General features: G+C 42.5%; 1 protein-coding gene across 1 annotated transcript in view; it reads left to right on the forward strand.

The window, feature by feature from the left end:
* Window positions 1-20,428, forward strand: part of LOC107188982 (tyrosine-protein phosphatase 99A-like) — a 313,066-nt gene extending 292,638 nt beyond the window's left edge. The window contains 15 exon segments of the mRNA XM_015577398.1: window positions 6,703-6,903; window positions 7,709-7,989; window positions 9,268-9,524; window positions 11,715-12,014; window positions 14,436-14,443; window positions 16,062-16,267; window positions 16,350-16,475; window positions 16,559-16,731; window positions 16,818-17,109; window positions 17,195-17,366; window positions 17,485-17,609; window positions 17,696-17,973; window positions 18,050-18,185; window positions 18,908-19,470; window positions 20,369-20,428. Of these exon segments, the coding sequence (XP_015432884.1) occupies window positions 6,703-6,903; window positions 7,709-7,989; window positions 9,268-9,524; window positions 11,715-12,014; window positions 14,436-14,443; window positions 16,062-16,267; window positions 16,350-16,475; window positions 16,559-16,731; window positions 16,818-17,109; window positions 17,195-17,366; window positions 17,485-17,609; window positions 17,696-17,973; window positions 18,050-18,185; window positions 18,908-19,375 (3,023 nt within the window). The 3' untranslated portion in view covers window positions 19,376-19,470; window positions 20,369-20,428.
* Window positions 20,429-22,872: the final 2,444 nt, after the last annotated feature.

Below are 22,872 nucleotides of genomic sequence, written 5' to 3' on the forward strand. Positions count from 1 at the left end.
AGTCATTTTGAGACTATTTAAAATATTTAAAAAAAGAACTTTTTTTTTAATAAGTAATGTGTTCGCTCATGATAAATAATGAACTAGTAGTAATACCCTTTTTCTAATGTTTGGATGTCATTTGCAGAAGTTTCGTACCGTCGATTGGGAAGAAATATTCCAGATATTGTCACTATACATATAGTGATAAAGTACCCGTCTAGTGTAGTGGACAAATGTAGTTACCAAATTGACACAAAAAACCAGGTTTAGTTCCCTCATTTTTGGGCGTGTTGAACAGTGTAATCAAATGTCTTGACAGCTTGATCTCATCCGGTACCTCAATGTCCTTCTGCTATTTTTCTTTAAAAATTAATTTTTGCATTCGGTTCGAACCAATAGGTGGATCATTGAACGAAACAACGATCCGTGGACACAGTAAGCGCGAATAACACGTACGGTGTTCGGTCGGCTGGAAAATCCGCGGAACGCGTTTCAAGTTCATAAACTTGCCGTCCAGGAAACGAACGCGAGCCGTCGAGCAGGTAGCCGGCGATCGTTCGTTTTCTTATCAAACGGTTCCTTTCACTCGCGCGCGCCGTTACTCATACGGAGCCGATCCTAATAAAGGCACTTTCGCCTATTTCGCGTATTCCCGTGGAACGCCTCTCCTATCATCGTTGGGGAAAACCGAGTGCCACTGCTGCACCGATCGTTCAGGTAATTGCGGACGGAGAATTCTATACAGGGTGATCAGTTTCAGCGTGAAGAGCCTGCATTCGGGCGAGCGGTACATATTGAATCGAAAAGAAATTGAAAGTACGCGCGCTGAAAGAGGTCGAGGAGGACATTAGAATTTCATAGAGAACTGCTTGTAGGCGGAGACAAGGACATTTCAAGGTCGTTTGCATTTGTTTCTTTAATGTGATTCGTGCACGGTTTTCAATGGACGATGACGGATGTGACGAGACTTGGAGAAGATGTACTGGAGAAGTATAGAAAATATTGGGTGTACTGATTATGAATGTTAATCAGTAAATAATTATTCTATCGGTAATGAAATATTATTTTGTATTAGGTGTATGGATCGTGTAATGATCGCCTTTTGCCAAGTATTCGCTGGATATGTTTGCTTTAACTGTTTGTTCAGAACTCTTTCGGAAACAATTCTACAGTTACAATGTTATATGGGTGTAGCCAGGTTATCACTTTCAATGAATTTTAAATGAATTCTAGATTCATTTTTATATGTAAAATATTAGTTAACATAATATTTTTCTTCTCTAGTAAATTCCTATAATGCGATATGTATTCTTAAATTGATGATCAAAGACGTAGAATCATACGTAATAAATATTGGACACTGCATTAATCATTTATCACCTGACCAGGATGTGTGAATCCTGAAAAATATTCAGCATATAACAGTCGGTATCTATAACTTCTTTATAAAATATTCAACGAATCCGACAAACTCGTTTGATTGGTTTTCTGAATATTACATAGTGCATTATAATTTGAAGTGAAAATGCACATAAACTATACTTGATTACTTTCATAAAAAAAACGAAATCTTGTATTTGTCATCACTAGACTGTAGATCTTTATGCAAGTTTAGATTTTTATAAATTAATTTATTTAACTGAAATTATGTCAGAAATTTGTTTCCTTTATAAATGGTTTCGTTAAGTTCAGCGTATAGTAAAATTTGTGCTACTGTTTAGGAAAATTTTGACTACATTTTGTTTTGCACATTCACGATAAGAGCATAAAATTCGTAGTCTAGTCATCACTGCATAACGTATGTTAATGTGCATGTTGAAAAATATTTGTAATTGTGTCTCGACTCCCATAATAATTTATCAAATTACTATCACGATCTCGTTAAGAAACGCGTGACTTATTCATACCTCGAACAAAATACACACGTCAATCATAAATTATAATCTACAGCAATATTTTATGGCGGATATCATTTCGTGACGCTTTCGATGGCGTGATTTGGTTTCAGCGAGTGTTTTCTAAGTTCGGGCCGGGTCATTAACTAAATCGTTGCCTGAACACTGGCCGTTTCGCTAAGGTAAAATTAAAATTTTCCGGTTGTTGCATTTTTTTTTCCCCCAGCTGATAATTCGACCGGCCGATGGTATCGAGCTGTACGTGTGTAACAACGCTGGGAAACGAAAGCAGCTCCATGTAATTTCAAAGATAAACCGACCCATAACACGAAACTCGACGGGATTTACGAACGCGTTTCGACGTAACGTTGAAATAAGATTCTGTATAAGAGAATCGTAGATACACAGATGGTTTCGTTTCGGAGTAGAGGATTAGTCACCTGCAAAGAACGTGGCGTACCGATTCGCGGTAACTCCGTGACGAACAGTTACCGATCCTTTCATTTGCAACGACGCAGAAATTCAATATTGCCAGCCGTGTGCACGGTTCAGAACAGATGCGAACTTCAATTATTCCGTTTTTATCTGTATGAAGAAAATGGGTAGACTGTGGATTTTATGCATTTGTAGCGCACATGAGTACTTAAAATCCAGTATACTAAAAAACTTAAGAAAGCTTAACAGGGATTTTTATTTTGTTATGTTATTTTATTATGTTTGTAATTTTGCTCTTAATTTAAGAAAAATGTCGGACACTTTAACATGGTGGATTCCAAATACATTCTAAACTATGATGAAAAACAGATATACCGAAATTGTTTACGAGTTATTGATTGTTGAAAATACGGGCGAGAAGTACGTGAATTAACGTCTGACACGACGGGTTATTCTATTTGTGAAGCTCGTTCTCCAAATATTTAACCACTTGGTTCATTCGTCTCATTTTATTTCATTCATAGATTGAAATATGTCATCTGAATATTATAACCTATCACGCCAGACATATTTCACACTAATTTTGTCCATATTCTCAACCATTAAAAATTCAGAAACGAAGTTTCCAACAAAATTTCTTCATTCCTGACTTTCATCTTACCTTAGCATCTAGGATCCACCCTCTGAACATGTTTCAAACTTTTATTAACACCCCGTATATCCTGATAAATATTCGCACGTCAGTAATAATGATCCAACGTTAGTAATTACGAGAAAAATTTTTTTCGCTCGAAACAATACGGCGAAATCACTGAAAAGCTCGGGAACAGACGACCAATCCAACACGACGACATCGAATGAAAGCCTCCAGTAAGGGTAGAGTGAAAGGGTTGAATAGGTTCTCCAGCGTTCTCGCGCTACCCGGAAAAGTCGGACGCGAAAAAAGAACCGCGAGTCCCTCGATGTAATCAGCGAGCTGGTTCTCTCTCCTTTCTCTTCCTTTTTTCGACGACCGTTCGCCGGGTTGGAGCGGCAAGAGTCGACCGACCTTGTCTATTCACGACGTAATCGTATTCATTTTTCAGCTCGTGCGTGCACGTACTCGATATAACATCGTCCGACCGCGGATTCTAAAGAGTACACGACCGATCGTCGTTTACGTCGTTAATATATCGGGTGAATACGAAGCGGAACGATGAAGTTTGTTCCTCTCGTCGCGGCGGTGAAGAGAGCTGAAACCAGGGGTTAAGGTAGCGTGGAGATGCGGAACGATAGGTTTCCGGACGAGTTAGCGTGGAAAAGCCCGTCTCGGAAATGCAGTAGGAACAGCCGAGGGTGAATACGAAATGTGGGAACGACTGGCTGTATAAATTTTTGCGGCCTATTTGATCCTTTAAGAGCTCGATAAATTTTAGGAAACTGTAAATGTCGAAATAAAACAAGAAAAAAATAAGTCGAAATTGAGATTTCGTCTTCGAGAAGATCGACTTTGAAAATTAATTAACATTCGTGTTAATATTGATTTCTGTTTTTAATCCTAACCTCCATATAAGCGAAATGAAACCAATGCAAGGTACACAAATATAATAGATTGGTGTAGTAGGAAATAAGTACAGTATGCATAGATGGATTAAAACATAGTATAAATAATAGAAGACATTTTGCATATTCGATAGAAACAATGGTAACCTTAGTTCATTTCGCACATAATTTTGAAAGACAACAAATTATTGATAATCAAGCCGATAATTCGAACAAAGTAGAATTCGAGAAGCTATCCAAATCCTTTTCAAATAATAATCATATCGACGGTTAAAAATAACTACAAGTATATTTTTACACTTAAATGTAATATTAAAAACAATAACACTTATAAGACACCCTCATAATACAAGTAAAAATAATAATTCTCAGGTAAACAAGCAGAAAACCAAGTGACCAATCGGAGATTCATTGACTCTAAACTTTTCTAGAAAAAAAAACTCACAGTTTATTTCCTGCTTAACTATCCACCGTAAAATCGTTAACAAATTTAAATTCTGCGCCCCATATCTCGCTGAAACGCGACTAAATACCTCGAACGCGATTTGTGGCCATAATGTATCGATATCACGTTGTAACCCGAGCAACAGGAATTTCCTCGCGTAACCTTTTCCCTCCGGGCACGAGCGAATTTTCACGACCAATTGCTACCTGTCGCGCGCTCGCATAGGTATTCGCTGTCGCTTATTAAGCCCGGTGACGCTTGACCGTTGAACGGCTTCCGACGAAACATTGAAAAAACTGAAACAAAAACACACACACACAATTAACGTAAATTCGAGTCTCCATTTTTTCATGCTTGCAATTTCGACCAACCCCAAATGGTGTCACTCGACTGTACAGTATAACACATGATGCTCAAACGTGTGGCAAATGACGGGTCGTTTAACGACGTTGCGCATGGGGCTTAATGTGCCGCCGCCGGTCTGCAGGAGTATTGCGTTACACAGAAGCTCTACAAGGACGAACGTGCGTTACTGAAGTCCGTTTGGTGCTCGTACGATATCGGTTTGCTCTGGGGTATCGTTTGAAATCGGAAACACAACCAAGTTCCGCCCAAACGAATGTGTTTTCGATAAACAGCTGGTTATCGTTCCGTCGACGATGCCTGACGTTTGCGAGCTTTCAGTTTGGGTCATTTACGTGGCGATGGAAACCCCGATGAACATTCGGAACCACCCCCAACACCGCCTGGTTGCCGAAACTCCAAGAAATTCAATCCCGAAGCCGTACGATCGAATGTTTCGCGTTTGTTCGTTCTTTCTTCAAGTTGGTTCGTTCTCAATTCTTCTGGTTTGTTGAGTTAACAACTTCATCATCACCGGCACACCTGAGTTTTATGATAGGTACGCTAGTTATCTGTTCTTATATTAGAAACAGGCTCACGTAACTTATGACATAACGAATAGAGAATTTGTTTTTTCTTCCTCGTTGAGCGAATTTAATTTTGAGTTTCACAGTACTATAGCACATAATTTTTCATAGCTAAATTTATGTCCACATTAACCGACGATGAAAATTTGAGCTTTATATACAGCGATTGGCTGAAACTGGACTTCAATGCTCGATTAAAATTCAAACTCGATCAATATTTTGAAACCAAACTTTATCCTATAGTTTTCCCTTATTTTTTCGCCCAGAGTCACTACCATTTCTCTTCTACTACCACTTACAGGGCACCCCATAAACTTATACACCACCGTCCAATTAAATAAACTTTCGCTCACATCTGAGACCCACTAATCGTCACTTCGTTTAAAAGGCAAGCCTTTCAAGCGTCAACAAGAAAGCAGTATACACATGTTACGCATACGTGACAGTGACTTGAACACGCTCGATACATAATATCCCCTCTTACCCTAAACCAGTGCAACCTGTCACGAAGACTTATGTCTCGCCGGGTCCTGCCGAAGAGAAACAGTGTCATCTGGGAGGAGTGAATACACGTTCAGACACCGAAGTCATCGCTGTCGCCACTCGTTCCGTTATTTACGATACCCTGACCATCCTCGGTGGCTTTAGGGTGGCAGATTGACTTCAGGGGCGTTCCCCTATGTCTGCACCATAACTATTTCTCACTCCATCAGCATCTAGCCCTACGTGATTTCACATTCCACGTACGTCGTTTCGACTCCAACTCGATCGATCCAGATTCGATCGAAGTTAGTCGACCCGTCTGTTCCGTTCCACGAAAGATTTCCAGACGTCGTCGAGAGGGACGCAACCCTCGATCTTAGACACGTTGGTATACACGAAAAGCGGGAACGGTGTCTATGAAGTTGCTCGTCGACGCGAGGGGGTCTGAGAAGACACTCGAGGCGAAATTAATTATTCAGACTTCGGCCCGTCGCGAGCCCGCTCTCGGTCTTTGTACCTGGGAAATTGGAAAGCCACCTTGGAAGATGATGATGAGCACCACCGACGAAAAAAGGAAAAGAAAAGAAGGGGGAAATAGAGACGCGCGCGCGCACACACGCCGCGCTGCCAAGTGCATCGACCGAAAAATAGTTTACGGAGCCGCGGATATTGAGCCATACTGCGCGCAAAATACGGAAAATTGCCGTTTCATGCAATCTTCTCAAGGATATCTCGCTCGAAAGCGGCGCCCGTGGAAAATAAACCGCGGAACTATTGAAACTGACCGTAGCGTTCGACTCATATTTGGCGTCGCTGTACAGTGAGGGAGAAAAGTATAATTGTACAGTAAAATGTAAAAATAAGAAGTGTATCTTCGTTGTAGATTTATATATTATATATCTATACAGGGTGTAACGAAAATGTTGGGGGCCCGGAAATGGGAGGCTAGTTTCATTTGTTCTAACTTTTGTTTTCGTCTTCTCTGTTACAGTGCCAACGAAACCCATGAACCTCTCGTCGCACGGCATCAACTCCACCACCATCGAATTGTCATGGGCCGAGCCGGATAGCGCGAATGGGATAATTTCCGGTTATCGTATATACTACATGTACTCGAACTACACGGACGTTCAGATGTTCAAAACCGAGAACGACGAGAAACCGATTACCGAGTTCTTCTTGCAGGAGCTAAGTGAGTATTCGTCGACGTAACGGGGGCGGACTATTTCGACCGCTTCAATTGACATCCGGCGATCGATTCCGCTTATTAGGGGCTGGGCGAAGATTGAGCAAACAACGGGCTCGTAATATCGGTTCCAAGAATTATCGGCTCAGGTGCAGGAATTAGAGACATCGTCGCGCTTGGCTGGTCGATAAGTTCTTATCAGCGTGTTCGAGCTCGATGACTGCAGATGAATGCACTGTTAGATAACGCGTCGAGCATTCGACTAACGAGGCACTAGCTCGTTATTTTCCGACACGTTGGTTTCCTGACGTTCTTTTTCCATTTCGAAGCTATCTAGAATCACAGCTTAGAATTGCTTCTGCCATGTACAGAGGTGATTGTTACGTGATCATTAATAAAGCGCAGTGGACAGCAGTTACTATATAGATCGATAACAATGTACCGATATCAATCTGAATGTACCTAGACTCATCTAAACTAGGCTCTAGCATTAAAGCTCTGAATACAGATTCCAAACGAGAACAACATTAAACTCGAATTGCTAATTACTCAGTAATTGGTCTACTAAAATTTAGAGGATCTTGATCCACAAAGTTTCAAGCGTATCGTGCTCCAACTCTCCATCAATCATCAATTATTACACATACACCGTGACTGGTGTTGTAATACAGTCACGCGGATGGCCAATTTCACGAGCTATTGCTGCCGTTGCGTTGTCCCAGCGCCACAACAGTTGGTCCCCGGCCAAACGACCGAGTTTGCTGGAACAACCGGAGCCTCTTCATACCGATTAAACAACCTTCTCTTACAGAACCGAACACCACGTACAAGATATGGGTGAAGGCGTACACATGGAAGAACGAGGGCGAGCCCTCGGATTACATCATTCGTCAAACGGACATCCAAGGACCGTCTGCCCCTCGGATCTTGAATGTCAGCTGCCAAACCAACGATTCCATTTACATCCAATGGGCCAGGCCGCAGGTCTTCTGGGGCTCGATCGACTACTACTTCATCAACTATAGGATCGAGAACGCCGATCGTTACGAAGAAATCGAAGTGCTCACCGAGAAGGATCACCTCGAGAGCGCCGTACGTTTCACCGTTTCGTACTTCCTTTTCTTTGTTTTTTTTTTTCATTTGTTTCTTTCTTTGCTTCTTCAACGTTTCCGTCACGGTGGCCAACGGTACTAAAAGCATCATCCAGCCACGACAATCTTTCCACTTTCTGCGTTCCTTTATCTCCGCGGCGAGGATTTCTTGACCATGGAAAGGAATCGCTAACGGGGTTTACTGGACCGGAACTCGAATCGGGAACCTTTCGTTTTCTCGTTCTATCGAGCTTCACCGGCCGTAGGCGGATTCCTTCCTTCTAATCTTGCACCGGTCGCCTACGATACCCCGTATTCTAGATAATAGTATTCCGATCGTACGACCGTCGATAGTTTCGTCGAAGAAAAATCTGTTGCGGAGACCGTACACAGCTGACGTTGAACTATCTGTCGATGAGTAAGCGGCCTCGGTCTAGACGCACCGGAAACGGAATTTAAATGTCTCGTCTTATGAAATTCTATTAGGTTGTACCACGTGAAATTACCATTTTTTTTTTATCGGAACGAAGATACTTATTTTTGGAAGAAGTAACTTTTGTTTGATATACGCACCGTGACGAGTAATAACGTTTTTCAAACGAAGTATTATCCGATATATTCAATTTTCATTGAATTTGCCATTTTTGCGATTGATTTCTTGATTAAGACATTGTAATTTTCAGCTAACTTTGCCATGACCTCATTGAAATTCACATTGGAAAGGTATTCGAAACCTTAATTTTGGTACCATATTGTTTAATTACACAGAATAGTTGAACAATCCCGATAAGAATTCAGTAATCACGGGACATAGAAAAAGACCAGTAATATTTAACACTTCAAGTGAATCGTGGGGATAAAAGACCCCAATCCCAACTTTGACTTGAACCTTGATTTTTGAAAACATCCTCACATTAAACCCCTTGTATACTACTTCAGTTTACTTTTTCTTTAATCTCAACTATTCTGTCTGAAAGTACAAATATTAAGCTTCAAAAAATGCTTGCACGACTATTCTTGAAAAGTCCATAGTTTATGACATATTTCGAATTTTAAATCACTTGGGGTCTCTTGTCCCCCATGTGCACGTCTAAAAACTTTTAAGATGTGTGCACTCGAAGTGTTTATTTACCAATCACGGTTATTCAGCATTTATTCGAATATCAACAATTTCCTGTGGTCATAACTTAATACATACTTTCCTGCGGGAATGTTTAATCATAGAGGTTGTAGCATTAAGAACAATCGCTGTACGTGGAACGATCTTATTGATTCACAGACGATCATACCCAATCTGACGATGAACACTATCTACGAGATCGTGGTGCGCGGTGGTACTAGAAGCATCATCGACAATCAGGTGATTATACAGGGAACAGACTCCGATCCAAGGAAGATCCGCGCCACACGCGACTGCGACAAGATTCCACCGTTGTTGTCGCACAGCACCAGGAAGTTCAGCAACGGAGTGATCGCCGGGATGATCTGCGCCTGTCTCGCGGTGATGCTGATGATCACGTCCTTCGTCCTATGGAAGTGAGGATCAACTGTCTGTCTATTATAAATGTTTTTTGTTTCTATTCTGCATGAAACACCTCTACTTGTGTTTTCTCGTTTAAAAATCCCGTGCACTTGATTCGTATCGATGCAGCCGATAAACGTAGCTGATAAACCAGTCGAGACTTTCGATGATCGGTACCGAAACATCGTGCTTCATTATTGGTAATTTCTTATTCGGGGACAAGGTAAATTCTTTCATTCATAGTCTTTATCCAAATGTTCTTTAATCGTACTTTAACACCTGTGTCATTTGGAGCTATATCGTATTGCTTTTGTTGTTGGGCAAGATGGATTACATGGTTTTAATTCACCTGTACAGTAAACTCTCGATGAGTGTTCGTAGGCTCCTCGACGCTGAGCATGAAATATTTCATAAACTAATGGCCATATGCGGTTCAAAGAAATACCAGCACTGTGTTAAACTTCATCAAAAAGTTACTGTTACACCTTCATTACTACCAGCCTTCGAACACTCATCGACGATTTACTGAAGTTCTTCGGACACAATTATTTACAGAGAAAATTTACACGACGAACTGGTTAAAGAGGAGTACAGTGGTTCTTTCTCTAACGAATTACTGGTAGCAATTAGTGTGAACTGAATTGTTCCCCCAGAAATCTCACAAGCTGCGATACTTTCCCGGTAACCTTGAGATTCAAATGAAGTTCTACCAACTATAGACTTGTCCAATCTTCTATATACTCAAACAGTCTTCGCACACTTCCTCCTTTCTCAGTGACCCCTATCATTCACACACTGAAGGATCAGCTCCAACAACAAAGACCTAGGTACCCAATTCCTCGGATTACAAATCGAATATCATTGCAATTTCCCCGCTATAAGAACAAAAAATCGAATCCTTCGACGCCCTAAATAGCCCAAGCTAATCGATCTCGGTCGCACTTACAAAGACCAACGTCGCGGTCACGCGGAAGAGCATCAAAAATTTAGACTGGATATAACCACAGACAAGATATAAGAATCAAGAATAGACCTAACATGCAATGTAATTTTCTGTTCCATTATGCTTAATAATTAATTTAACAACCCAGCAACAGCCCTGCCCATAAGATGTTAGATCTATTCTTATATCTCGTCTGTGATATAACCTTCGTTCGGCTTGAACGGGACTGGAAAACAATAATACGAAACTGCGAACGTTCGTTCCAGGTGTCTCCCTGAACTCCTCATTTTTCCCCTGTCCGCTCGTTAACTCCCCATTCCTGTTTCTCCCTCACTCCCTCTCTCTCATTGGGCTCCGTCTGCAATCACTTTCCTCCTGTCCCGCCGGCTGACCGCTTATCAGCCGCGCGATAACGAGCCGGCGACGACGTCGACGGTAAGGCTTCCCAGTCGAGCCGCAGCGTTTCGCGAAGCAGATCGACGGTAGTCGTGCGGGTACGCAGGTCGTGTGCTCGTGTATAATACTCGGAGCACGTGTCGCCACGCGCGATACACACCGCCGTATTCGACGTTCTATTTTTTTTTTCTTTTCATCGTCTCGACCTGGAGATGCCGAAGGTCATCGATCGCGAACTCTGATACCGTGAGAGATCCGCGGGCGGGGAAAACGATTCTCGAACGAATATTTCTGGGTCACGGACGATTCAGGCACGGAGTAGTTGCGTTCGTAGTCCGAACGAGAAAGCCACGCACGATTCACGGTACCGATCGGTCGGAAACTCTGTGGACATGTATGATGGATAGTGGGAGAAACGCGGCAACGGGATGAAGAAGTACCTTGAATTGTGAGTCGAATGAAAAAAGGGAAACGAGTAAAAGGGAGCTGTTCCTTTGAATCGGTGACTTGGGTAATTTGTGGAAGCAGAACACGGCGGACAAGGAAGGAGTTTTTCGTTATTTTCCTTTCTGGAGGGAAATCCGATCGTGAAACGACCGACACAACCCGGTTTCTCATTAGAGTTTTTCTTTTCTTCCTTTTTCTTTTATTGCGTTCAATTTGTCTCGTTTTCTGTCCCGGAGACGTCGCGAGACATTGATAACGGCGTATCGTTTCACGACGCGATAAACCATCCATTCTCTCCTTCGTCTCCTCCCCCCTTAACATCCTACATATATGTTTTCTTTATTTTTTTTTTTTGGTATTTACGTTCTCCTTACGTTTTTTTTTCGTTCGAATGCATGCTTACGGTGAAACTGATCAGGCCTTGCCTGAGGCCAATTTTCAGAAAATGCTTCCATACCGCTTACTACTTCCTCGACTATCCGCCACGGACCGTGCCCACGCTCCAGGAATGGGAGAACACCGAGCAAGACGGCGAACGGACCGCGGTCCCGATCCAGAAGTTCGTGCAGCACGTCGCGAGCCTGCACGCCGACAGCGACATCGGGTTCAGCAAGGAGTACGAGTTCATTCAGGCGGAGACCGGCAAGTTCACCACGGAGAACTCCCAGAACATCGAGAACAAAGCGAAGAACCGATACCAGAACATACTCGCCTGTGAGTCTCGTTTCTCCTAGGCTCTATCTTTCAACTATCGCAATAACAAGCCTTTTTTTTGTTAGATTAACTACCAGAGGGTGGGATATTTTATGCCCACCTAATAAAAATTTATAATGTCGTACAACAAGTTTTGGGAAAGGGCTTAGAATAAAGTATTCCATATGAACAGTTTTATATGTTTAGAATTATATATTTCTAATGATAATGACGAGAAATTTCAACCTATTAAAGTCAAATCGGTAGTATTCCTAAGCAACCTATAGAACTGAGAAAAAATGAGTATTTCAAATAGCAGTGCCAAAAATGGAAGATAAACTGTATGGCGTATTGGTACGCTTACAGTTGTCAGCGGGTACTATAGGATTTTAGATTAGACCAAATTTATTGAACGGTGCACAAGGGGCAATATCGTAGAGTAAAGAATTTCACTGCAAAGGTAGAGTATCGAAACACCTGAAGTACGAAATTGCAGGAAATATTGAAAATCCTTTATGTTGAAATATCAGTTGCATACGGTAGTGTAACTTTTTAATTCGGTAAAGAGAAATTATGCAGACTTACAAATAGCGAGACTACAAAGTATTAAATCCATGCTGCAATTTTTAACGTAAACGTTCTTGCGTAATTAAGTTCCTATTTAATGCATAACTGCAGGTAATCGGAATTCCTACAGTAGTCGGATATTATCACTAGAACCATCAACGTTAACATAAATTCCAATAATAACAGCCTCTACGATTTCAATAACCGTCGAAAAACAAATCTGAAATCTATCCTATCGATGTGTTTTTAAAAATATCAGAACACAGAGTACAGAAACTCCGGAATGCCAGGGCACTGATATACTACAGCCATCGAACGCAAGAATGTCGGAACGTCGAGATCGTGGAACACTGGATCTCTGGAAAAAATTTATTTCGATCCTCTCCGCGTGCGGTTTTGACAGGTCCATGCAGCCCCTGTTTTTCTTCCCGCCCGGCGCTGGATTCTATTTTAGACGGCCACGAGTTTCCCTTTCATCCTGGTGATACATCGGTCCGTTTAATTTTACTCGGGTCACGCCAACTGTTGCGGACGCCGTCGCCGTTATCTTCCACCCAACCGCGATCGAAGCTTTCTTCGCCGAGTCGGTTGCTACCCAATTCGACGATTCCCTTCGTGTCGGTGCAATTGGACCATCATCTCGATCGATCGATTAAAGCTGCCTTTAATCTGAGTCCACTACTTCCCAATTCAACGATTTTCTTTGTCTCGGTGTACTCAGACTGTTGCATTCGCCTTTCATAGTCGATCGAGCGAGTCGAATGATGTTTCATCTTCGCCACACCAGAGTCATCACAATGCTGCATCTGTGATCTGGCGTTACTTTCTGTTAAGTTGCGATCGGAGGCGTCTTCGTCGAAATAATTGCTTCCCAATTCGACGAATTCCTTTGATACGGCCTTTCATTGTTGATTAATTAAGACGTCGGATGTTTCACCTTCGCCACAACAAAGTCATCACAATGTTGCATCTGTGATCTGGCGTTATTTTCTGTTAAGTTGCGATCGAAGATGTCTTGGTCGAAATGATTGCTTCCCCATTGGATGAGTTTCTTCGATTCTGTGTAACACGACTGTCCTCTTCGCCTTTCATTGTTGATTGTTTAAGACGACGGATGTTTCACTTTCATCGCGTCAACGTCGTCACAATGCAACAATTGTGATCGCGCGTTACCTTCCGCTAAATCGCGATCGGAGGTGTCTTCGTCGAATCAATTACTTCTCGACGATTTCTTTCCTTCCAGCGGAATCGGATGGTCCCTTTCGTTTGTTCGTCGTCGATCGAATCAATCAAGTGAATCGACGAACATTTCACCTTCGTCACGACAGAGACGTCACGATGCGACAATTGTGATCGAGCGTATCGGAAGTCCGCAATCGTCGCAACAGCGGCCGACCTCGCGTGGTAACGGCCTCCAATGGAGCTGAAATTGTTCCCGATCTCGCTTTCTAACCGCTAGAATCGCGGTAGCTTTCAAGTGATTCATGAAACTAGCTGAACCTAGACGATTGCTCGGGGATTTGTGAAATTCGATGAACTGCGTCCAACCTTCAAATGAACGTTTATTTGATTCGACTCGTTAATTGCTTTGAGTCGCTTCGTGTCTTCGTTGCTCGATCGACGTATAAACCGTTTGATACGTACAGGGAAATAGTGAATTGTAGAATTCTGGTGTACCAAGTTCTCGCGCACCGAAGCGCTAGAACGTCGGAGCACTTATGCACTCATAATCAGAGTACTGAAGCACTAGAATATTCAAGCATTAACGTACTGAAACGCTCAAGTGTATTAGAACACGAAAGTACCGAAACACTCGAGGACTGGTTACACGCCGGTGCTAGAATATGAAATCATTACGCCGTCATCAAACCATCGAAAGGCATTCTAGTGCTATATTAGGTATAACAATGTAATGATTCTACTATATTTGGTCGAAGGTTTAGTAAATGTACCTGGTCCAATGGTTTTCCTAAATTTGAACAAATATTGTGGTTTTTAATATCTATTTCTCTAGGAATTATAATACCATGCCCCTTGAATAATATTCAATTATTATAACTTGAAAGTAAAAGCCTGTATAAAGATACTGCAAATTTAGATTATAATGCTGTTTTTAAACGAATATAGCAGCTTACTTATCGGTACAGATAATAATATTGATTCATCGAAGTATTAAGTGTATAAAAAAGTAATGTCGATTTTTCCATCGGAAATCTTTATTGATACAGAACAATTATTACAGTATCTAGTACCGGATATAGATGCCCTCAATTTTCAACAATTTTGTCACTTCTCTGACAAAAGCTATATTCCGCGCAAATGCGATCAAATAAAATCGCAATATCAATTTAATCCTGGTACGTTCTTCTGACCCACTTCGACCAAATCATATTTTCCGATTTCCAATATTGTTCAAACACTTCAATATTGTTCGACCTGATCGCACATAGTGTTATTTGAAAACGTGTATCTCTATCCTCGTCAATATTTCAACTAGATTGCTGATCCGAGGACCGTAGCAAGGTTAAGTACGGCAGCTATTAACCTCAGTCTGCGCTCAATACTGGAATGATTAATCGTAAGCTTATCGAAAAATATATTAAACCGCCAAGACGACAAATACTGAAAGCCGTATCTGTTCGTGGAAATACATATTTTTTAAAATCGCATGCAGACGTTTAATCTGCACGATGCATCCCCCTTCGTCCTTTCCAGGCTGCCACGTGAAGTCGTCGCGTCGCCGATGCAATTTATCAGTTAACACGAACGGAAAGAAGCGAAAACGAAACTCTCTCGTGATTTTGCACCGATAAGATACCACGACCCGTTCCCCGATAAGAACCATCGTGGAATTCAAGTGAACCGTACGCGTGATCGCGAGTCGGCTCGAAATTCACGACGACGCAGCGAGCAGTCGCCCCGGTCCGCTGTTCGCAATGTTATCGGATTAAACGAGCAGCTCTCCGTTCGCTTTTAATGTGAGTGACCGGTGGCACTCCGACAATGAGGTCACAGTTGCTTCGCGGGACTGCTCGTTAATGCCTATCAGCGAGAGGAGGATCGCGAGAGACGGGGCGTAAGGGGGTGGAGAACGGGGTGGGGGAGACAGATGCTTGATCACCTGGTCGATCGAAATCTCCTACGTCCAGCCACGGATTTTCTGAATCTAATTAGCCCCTTCGGTTGGTGTAGGGATGTCTTCGAGATAATCCGACAACGGTATTGATGGTTATGGAACAATGAGTACTGTAATATATGTTTTATGTTGATATGATTACGGAAGGATTAGAATTTTGCTTATTCATTGAAATTAAAACGTTGGAGATTATCGGTAAAGCTGTTGTCGATAGAAAATGCATAGACATTTTTTTATCATTTTTATAGCACAATATAGATGAGAATCTGTGGAATAGAAATAAACGCAGACTATACAGCGTTGTTTCCCACTGTACTAGTAATAATCGCCTGGGTATTATCGAATTATTGTAAATACGATTGTTTCAAGGATTATAGATAGCATGCGGCGGAGGACAACCGAAAAAGAGTCAAGATTACGTGAACGCAAATTACATCGATGGTTGGCAGCGTGCAAGGGCTTATATCGGCACACAGGGTCCATTGCCGCCGACTTTCGGCGGGTTCTGGAGCATGGTGTGGGAACAGAGAGTGTCGATCATCGTGATGATCACGAATCTCGTCGAACGTGGACGTGTAAGTATATCTTTATGGAATGCCGAATTTGGTGCGAATGGACGGATATATAATAAGTTGTACGTGTTTGCGTGAATTGCAGAAAAAATGTGATATGTACTGGCCTAAGAAGGGATCCGAGACTTTCGGTTACATTCAGGTGACTCTGCTCCGGGAGGATGTGATGGCAACCTACACCATACGTACTCTTCAGATTCGTCATCTAAAGGTTGGTCTCTATATAATAAACGGAACGCGTCTTCAGTGGTAATACGTTTTATTCAATTTTCGAAGTCGAATCTATCACCACAGGTGAAGAAGAAGAAGAACGGAGTCAACATGGGAGAACGTGTCGTCTGGCAATACCATTACACCGGATGGCCCGACCACGGAGTGCCAGAACACCCTCTACCGGTTTTGAGCTTTATCCGGAAATCTTCCAATGCCAATCCTCCGGATGCTGGACCGATAGTCGTCCATTGCAGGTAAGATCAGGCGGAAGTTCGAAGAAGGATCCGAATGGAAGATAAAAAGAGGTAGTTCGTTAATTGAATTTTGTTTCTTGTTCTAGTGCTGGCGTTGGGCGCACTGGCACCTACATCGTCATCGACGCTATGCTGAAGCAGGCCAAGTGCAAAAACGAGGTGAACATATTTGGATTCTTGAAACACATCCGCACGCAGCGAGATTACCTTGTTCAGACCGAGGAACAATACGTGTTCATCCATCACGCTCTACAAGAGGCTATCGAAAGCGGCGACACCTATATCAACGAGAATAACTTGCTGGGATACGTTCAAGACATACTGAACCCTAACAATAATAATACCGATGCTTGGAACAACCTCGAAGTACAGTATAAGGTACAATTATGTCTAAGTTCTACTAGCAGTAAAGTGTTCTGGGGTAATTAAACTTTCTAATTGAATTGTAATCAATTGCATCTAGTTGGTAACTTCCTGGAAACCGAAGGAGTTCAATTTGGTGTCAGCGATCAAGCCCTGCAACCTCCACAAGAATCGCAATCAGGACGTGATTTCCATCGAGACTGCTCGCGTACACTTAACACCGAAACCTGGCATCGATGGCAGCGACTATATCAACGCCACGTGGATTGCCGGTAAATTATCATGTTCAACTACTTTCAGACAGTCAATACAATAAAAAAATTATCATATCTAATTGTTTTCAGATAGTCAATAGGTGATATGGAGGATAACCTTAATCTCATGTTGCAGGTTTTCATCGTAATCGCGAGTTCATTGTCACCCAGCATCCCATGAAGAACACGATCACGGAATTCTGGCAGATGATGTGGGACTACAATGCGCAGACCGTAGTCATGTTAACCGAATGTAATCAAGTAAGCGATCTATAGTATCATCCGAATGATTTTTTTTTTTTTTTAAATAAGGGGAATGGATTCTAAGTGTAGTTGTTCACTTTCAGGAGTATCCTGAATTTTGGCCGACCGAAGGGAACGATTTGGAGTCTGAGACTTTCCGCGTACGATACTGCGGAATCAAAGAAACCGCGAATGGAATAATTCTCCGCGAGGTTGCGGTTCGATCTTTGCAAGACGATTACGAACTGAGCGCCAAAATCGTCCAAGGACCGCGATCCAATCCCTGTTTCTGGCCGCACAACACCAATCCACGACCGCTCGTCACTCTGATCCACGATTTTTACCGGGACTATCAGAACGGTCCTATTATCGTGATGGATAGGTAATTTTGTTGGAGGTTTACAGAGGTTGTCACGTGTCTTCATAGTGGATGTAACATCAATGATCGCTTCTTTTAGGTATGGCGGAGTCGAGGCTGCGGCTTTTATCCTCCTTACAACTTTGAACAAACAAATGGAATTCGAGAAGTGCGCCGACATTTACATGTTCGCGAAGCTGTTGTATATGAAACGACCTGGAATATTCCGGTCAAAGGTAGGTTTCAGATTGTTTTTTTCAGGTTATATAAGGCATATCGTATTCGTTCTGTTGCCAATTACGTACTTTTACATAAGAATGTACATTTTAATCTAGGCCAAGGGCAGCTGCTTCTCGTAGCAAAGTCTTCCGATATTCAAATTCGTCCTCATGTTATTTATGCCGTCTGCTCGTTCAGTTTTCTCCATCTGAATTATGTATTTTTGCATCAGAATGACACAGAATTATTTCTGTTCAACTCGTATTCCGGAGTAAAATATGCTCTTCCTCTTTCAATGAAATTCCCGAATTAATTTCCCTAATACGGCTACGTCGCGCGTTCTTTCAAATAGGTCCTAACAATTGAAATTTTAGGGTTTCAGGTTTATAATATTTCGTGATGTCTTTATTTGAATTAACAAAAACTTTGGTTTACATATATGATACCATATACTCTTTTCTAATTAAGAATAAGAGTGCATGCAACTTTAAAATCTCGATTGTTAGGGCCCATGCAGAACATTTGGAGGCCTGTCTGTTTATGTTCGATCTACCTTGACCATTTTAAATTGTGTCAAAATCGATGACTACTTAGTAGTATCCTCTAGCTGTAAGCTACGCGGGTCGTCAATGATTCCTCTTCCCCTAACTCACACAGCGTATACAAAGATGGCTGCCGTGATCTATCGTTTACATACTACTGCGCACATTTTAACGAATTCATTTTCCTTGCTTAATAGGAGGATTACATGCTGCTGTACCAATGCATGGAAGCCATGCTGTCGTCGAAAGGCTACGAGGAGCCGGATTTATACGCCATGGCTAACGGTCACGTCTCCACGGTGTTGGATCCGGCCGACGTGCCAACCTCGTCGATGCAACAGATGCAAATGGATTACTCACCGAAACCGACGATGATCCGCGAGTACGCGACAGTCGAGGTGAACTCGATGTCCAATTATACGATTCCGATTCGAGTCGATCACTCAATGGAGCCGTGCAGCAGCAGAAGCAGCGAGAGTTGTTTGTCCACGCAGGCAGGTGACGAGCACGAGAAGGGCGTTGTGATGACCCATCGAAACGTGAGTTATCACAATCCTCCGGGAAGCGTCTCCGTGATCGTTGACGCGAACGGATACGTCACTAACGGCAACATGCGCGTGCCGCCAGAAGGTATGGAGACCAGCTGCAAGATGTTGCCTCAATGATGCCTGCTGATCTTCGGTTGCAGTGCCTCCTCGAGCCGGTCCGAGCCGCTGTAACCGATCGAGCTCCACACTGTCCGAAGTGTAATCCTAATTCTGTGAGTAACTCGTCACCCTTAACCGTGTCCCGATTTATCCTGTGCGATCGGAGCCAGCCAAATTGATTGTCCAAACGAGGAGGGATCTATGACCCAATGGAGAAAGTACCCGATGTGATACGACGATATTTAAATTAGCTTTTACAGGGTTATAGAGCTCGGGTTACTTAAGTTAATGATAAAAGGTTGTCCAGAAGCCTTTTGAGTAATAATTTTCTGGAGGTTTGATACTTCAGAAATATTGACAAATCACTTGGGCTGCTCTCCTCGTGAGTAACGTTTCGTAACAGAAAAGCATAATCAAAGTCGATAAAGAGGAATTTCATTGGAATGTGAATAGATTAAGAATGAAAAGTTAGTGGACGATATAGTCAATCGATCGATAAATCTCAACTGATAACTTAACATAACAAGTTTCAATGACGAGTAGAAGATAAAAAAAATTCTAGTCATGAATACAAAGTATATCTCATTTTGAATGAGTAAATATATAAATATATATGAAGTTCTCAACTCCCACGGGTATCTCTATTAAAAAAAAAGAAGACTTGACCCTACAACTCAAACATTTGAACGCGACATTCTTGATCCAACATCTCTACAAACAATTCCATCTAAGTACTTTCAAAGCAGCTTTAAGTATATCCTCCAGTCTCTAGTACACTTTGAAAATCAGCCTTTACGTTACTTCAAGCAGCACTTCTGTCCCCCTGACACGAGAAACAAACACTCGACTCGCCCAAGGTACACAGAGACACACGACCCGAGCGGTCGAAGGAACCAGATCCCCACCGTGATCTTGGATTTTAAGGATTTACCTGCATGCCCCAAACGATACCCAACCAAATAATCACAGAATTATTTACATACGTGTCTTCTTCTCTATTCCCAAACGCAGGGTCCGTCGCATGGAGTGACCAGATTGGACACGTCTTCGCACAAAAACGAAAAAAAAAAATAAACAAAAATAAGAAAACGGAAGGACGGTGACTCGATCATAAATATTAATCATTCCCATAAATAGGTGCACGCGTACACGCTAGCGGGCGAACACGAGAAAATACGAGACAGGAGAGAAGGGTACGCGTGCACGCGCCATAGGGGCGAGTCGGGGACCCGGTCTCTGGTCGCGCTTGGGTGCCAAAACATTAAACCACTTTTGTTGCGTGGGTCACGCTCACCGGGCCCCCGGCCCAGTCGATCGTTGTTTCATCGTGTATGTGTACACTTCCTTGTTTTCTTTATATACACACGCGTATAACATACCCACATCTACACATTTACACTAACGCACGGCCATAAGAATGCGTATAGAGACATGTACGTGTACTACGTTTTATGATAAGTTCGATAATTCGACCACTTCTTTACCAAAGAATCGCTTATATTCGCCCTCGTTTCGTTTTAAGTGTTTTCTCTCTGGTTTCGTCGACGAGCCGGGGATCGTTCGATCGGAATCGTTCCGTTGCACACGTTCCGTTATGGTATGAACAGTTAGAGCCTGTTTATCTGGTGGTTATCGCGTACAAAGGGATTGGACCTGGTCGAAAAAGAATTAACAATAGCCGCCCCTTTTGCACCTCTTTCTCTCTTTCCGCCACATTTTAGATATGCGATGTCACAAGGAATTGAGGATCCAAAACGGTCGAATCGAGCGGCGAGCACGGTTCGCTCGACTTTGAACGGAAGGAACGAGGTGGATAGGATCAAAGTCGTGCGAAAACGTGCGAACGCTCGACGATGTAAACGTAATCAAATAAAACGGCTAACTAAACAAATCACAGAACTCGATTGCTATCGAATTAATGGAAACTAATCACCGATCGACGTGTAAAGAGACAGTTACGTGTAATATCTGTGTATGAACATTCTATACATCCGTGTCTAGACAGAGTAAGAGAGTGATCGATACTACTTTCCCTCCAGTATGTCTCTAAATAATTAAGAATCGATCGATTGACGGGAACGACAGGAGTATCGGGTCTGAACGCGACAATTCTCGGCCAGTGTTCCCCACGATTTCTTCCGGCCGATCGATCGTCGAGACGCGCGAGAAACGGATGAATATCCACGGCGACGACAATCTTAATCGTTCGATAATTCACGGTTCTCTGATCTCGTGATCGCGCTCGGTGATGCTCGGTGACCGGCGACGATTCCGTATGATCGCGCGAATCCCTTTCATATTGTGATAAAACGAACATTATATATACACGCGAATACGTTTCATTCTAGCCGCGAGTTCCTTTTCCAGCCACACGCGAGATCATTTTTACCATCGACACGCGAGATCATTTTTACCAAAGACTGTTCTCATCTAGGATTCTTAAGATATACAAAAACGTACGCTGATAAGTTAACAAATTGCGTGATAAACGGAAACGAAAACTGCCTGCGGACGAGCGCCGCGACACCCTTACACCCCTACCCCCGTAACCCTCGTTTTCTACGAAATATTTCGACTTATAGATCGAACTCGGTCGAGGACAGCCAGTGTACCCCAACAATTTCATTAACGATCATCATCGACAGGACAGAAAAATCTTTAAAAAGAAAAAAAAAAAAAGAAAAAGAAATATATGTGTGCATGTATGTATCCGTGTCCGTGCTAATAAGCCGCTTGTATCAAGGCGATCTTAACTCGTTGTCAGTTTTAACTATCAGTATCGATGTAACGTTAAAGTAACAGCGCGTCGTCTCCTGGGTGAGGATCGACACGAGGGACCAAAGGTGGGAGTACGTCTGTGTATGTATCTGTCGAACGTTCGGCAACTTGTACTCTCACCGGAAACCCGAACGTCGATCTTCAATTCGTAAGAGCCCAGCGAACAACCCCGGGGAAGACTCGCGTAAAACTTAAGGCATAAGTATAGTCCGCATGCTGGAAAGATAGAAGGCAAATACTCGGGGTTGATCTGGAAGGATCGACCGTATTTCTTGCTATCTTTTTCACACGTCGACGAAGCTAAGAAACATAACGGACCGGTTGGGGAGACAGAAAGAGGATGCAGAATAATATATACCGGTGGCGAGAGAATGAAACATTAAACCTTCATTCTCGAAAAAGGATAACGATCGAAATACTTGTGTATTCAATCGAAGATCCACGAAAGCATCTTCTGATCGAGAGAATGAAATGTTAAGGCACATTCTGTCGATCATAAAACCTCGAAGATCTTCTCGTGTCGTCATACAACCCAAGTATTTCGATCGATTATGTAGATACAATAGAAACTTACTACCAGAGATACACACAGACTTGAAGATAAAGAATATATTTGAAGATGCCACGTGCATGAAAAATCAGTGCAACAGTCGAAGTTTCGATCCTTCGATCCCCGGCTTCTCCTCACATTCAACCAAACGATCCGACGAAAAACGTACGTTCCAAACTTCCGCGTA

The sequence above is a fragment of the Dufourea novaeangliae genome, unplaced genomic scaffold, assembly GCF_001272555.1.
Source record: "Dufourea novaeangliae isolate 0120121106 unplaced genomic scaffold, ASM127255v1 scaffold16, whole genome shotgun sequence".
Taxonomy (NCBI): domain Eukaryota; kingdom Metazoa; phylum Arthropoda; class Insecta; order Hymenoptera; family Halictidae; genus Dufourea; species Dufourea novaeangliae.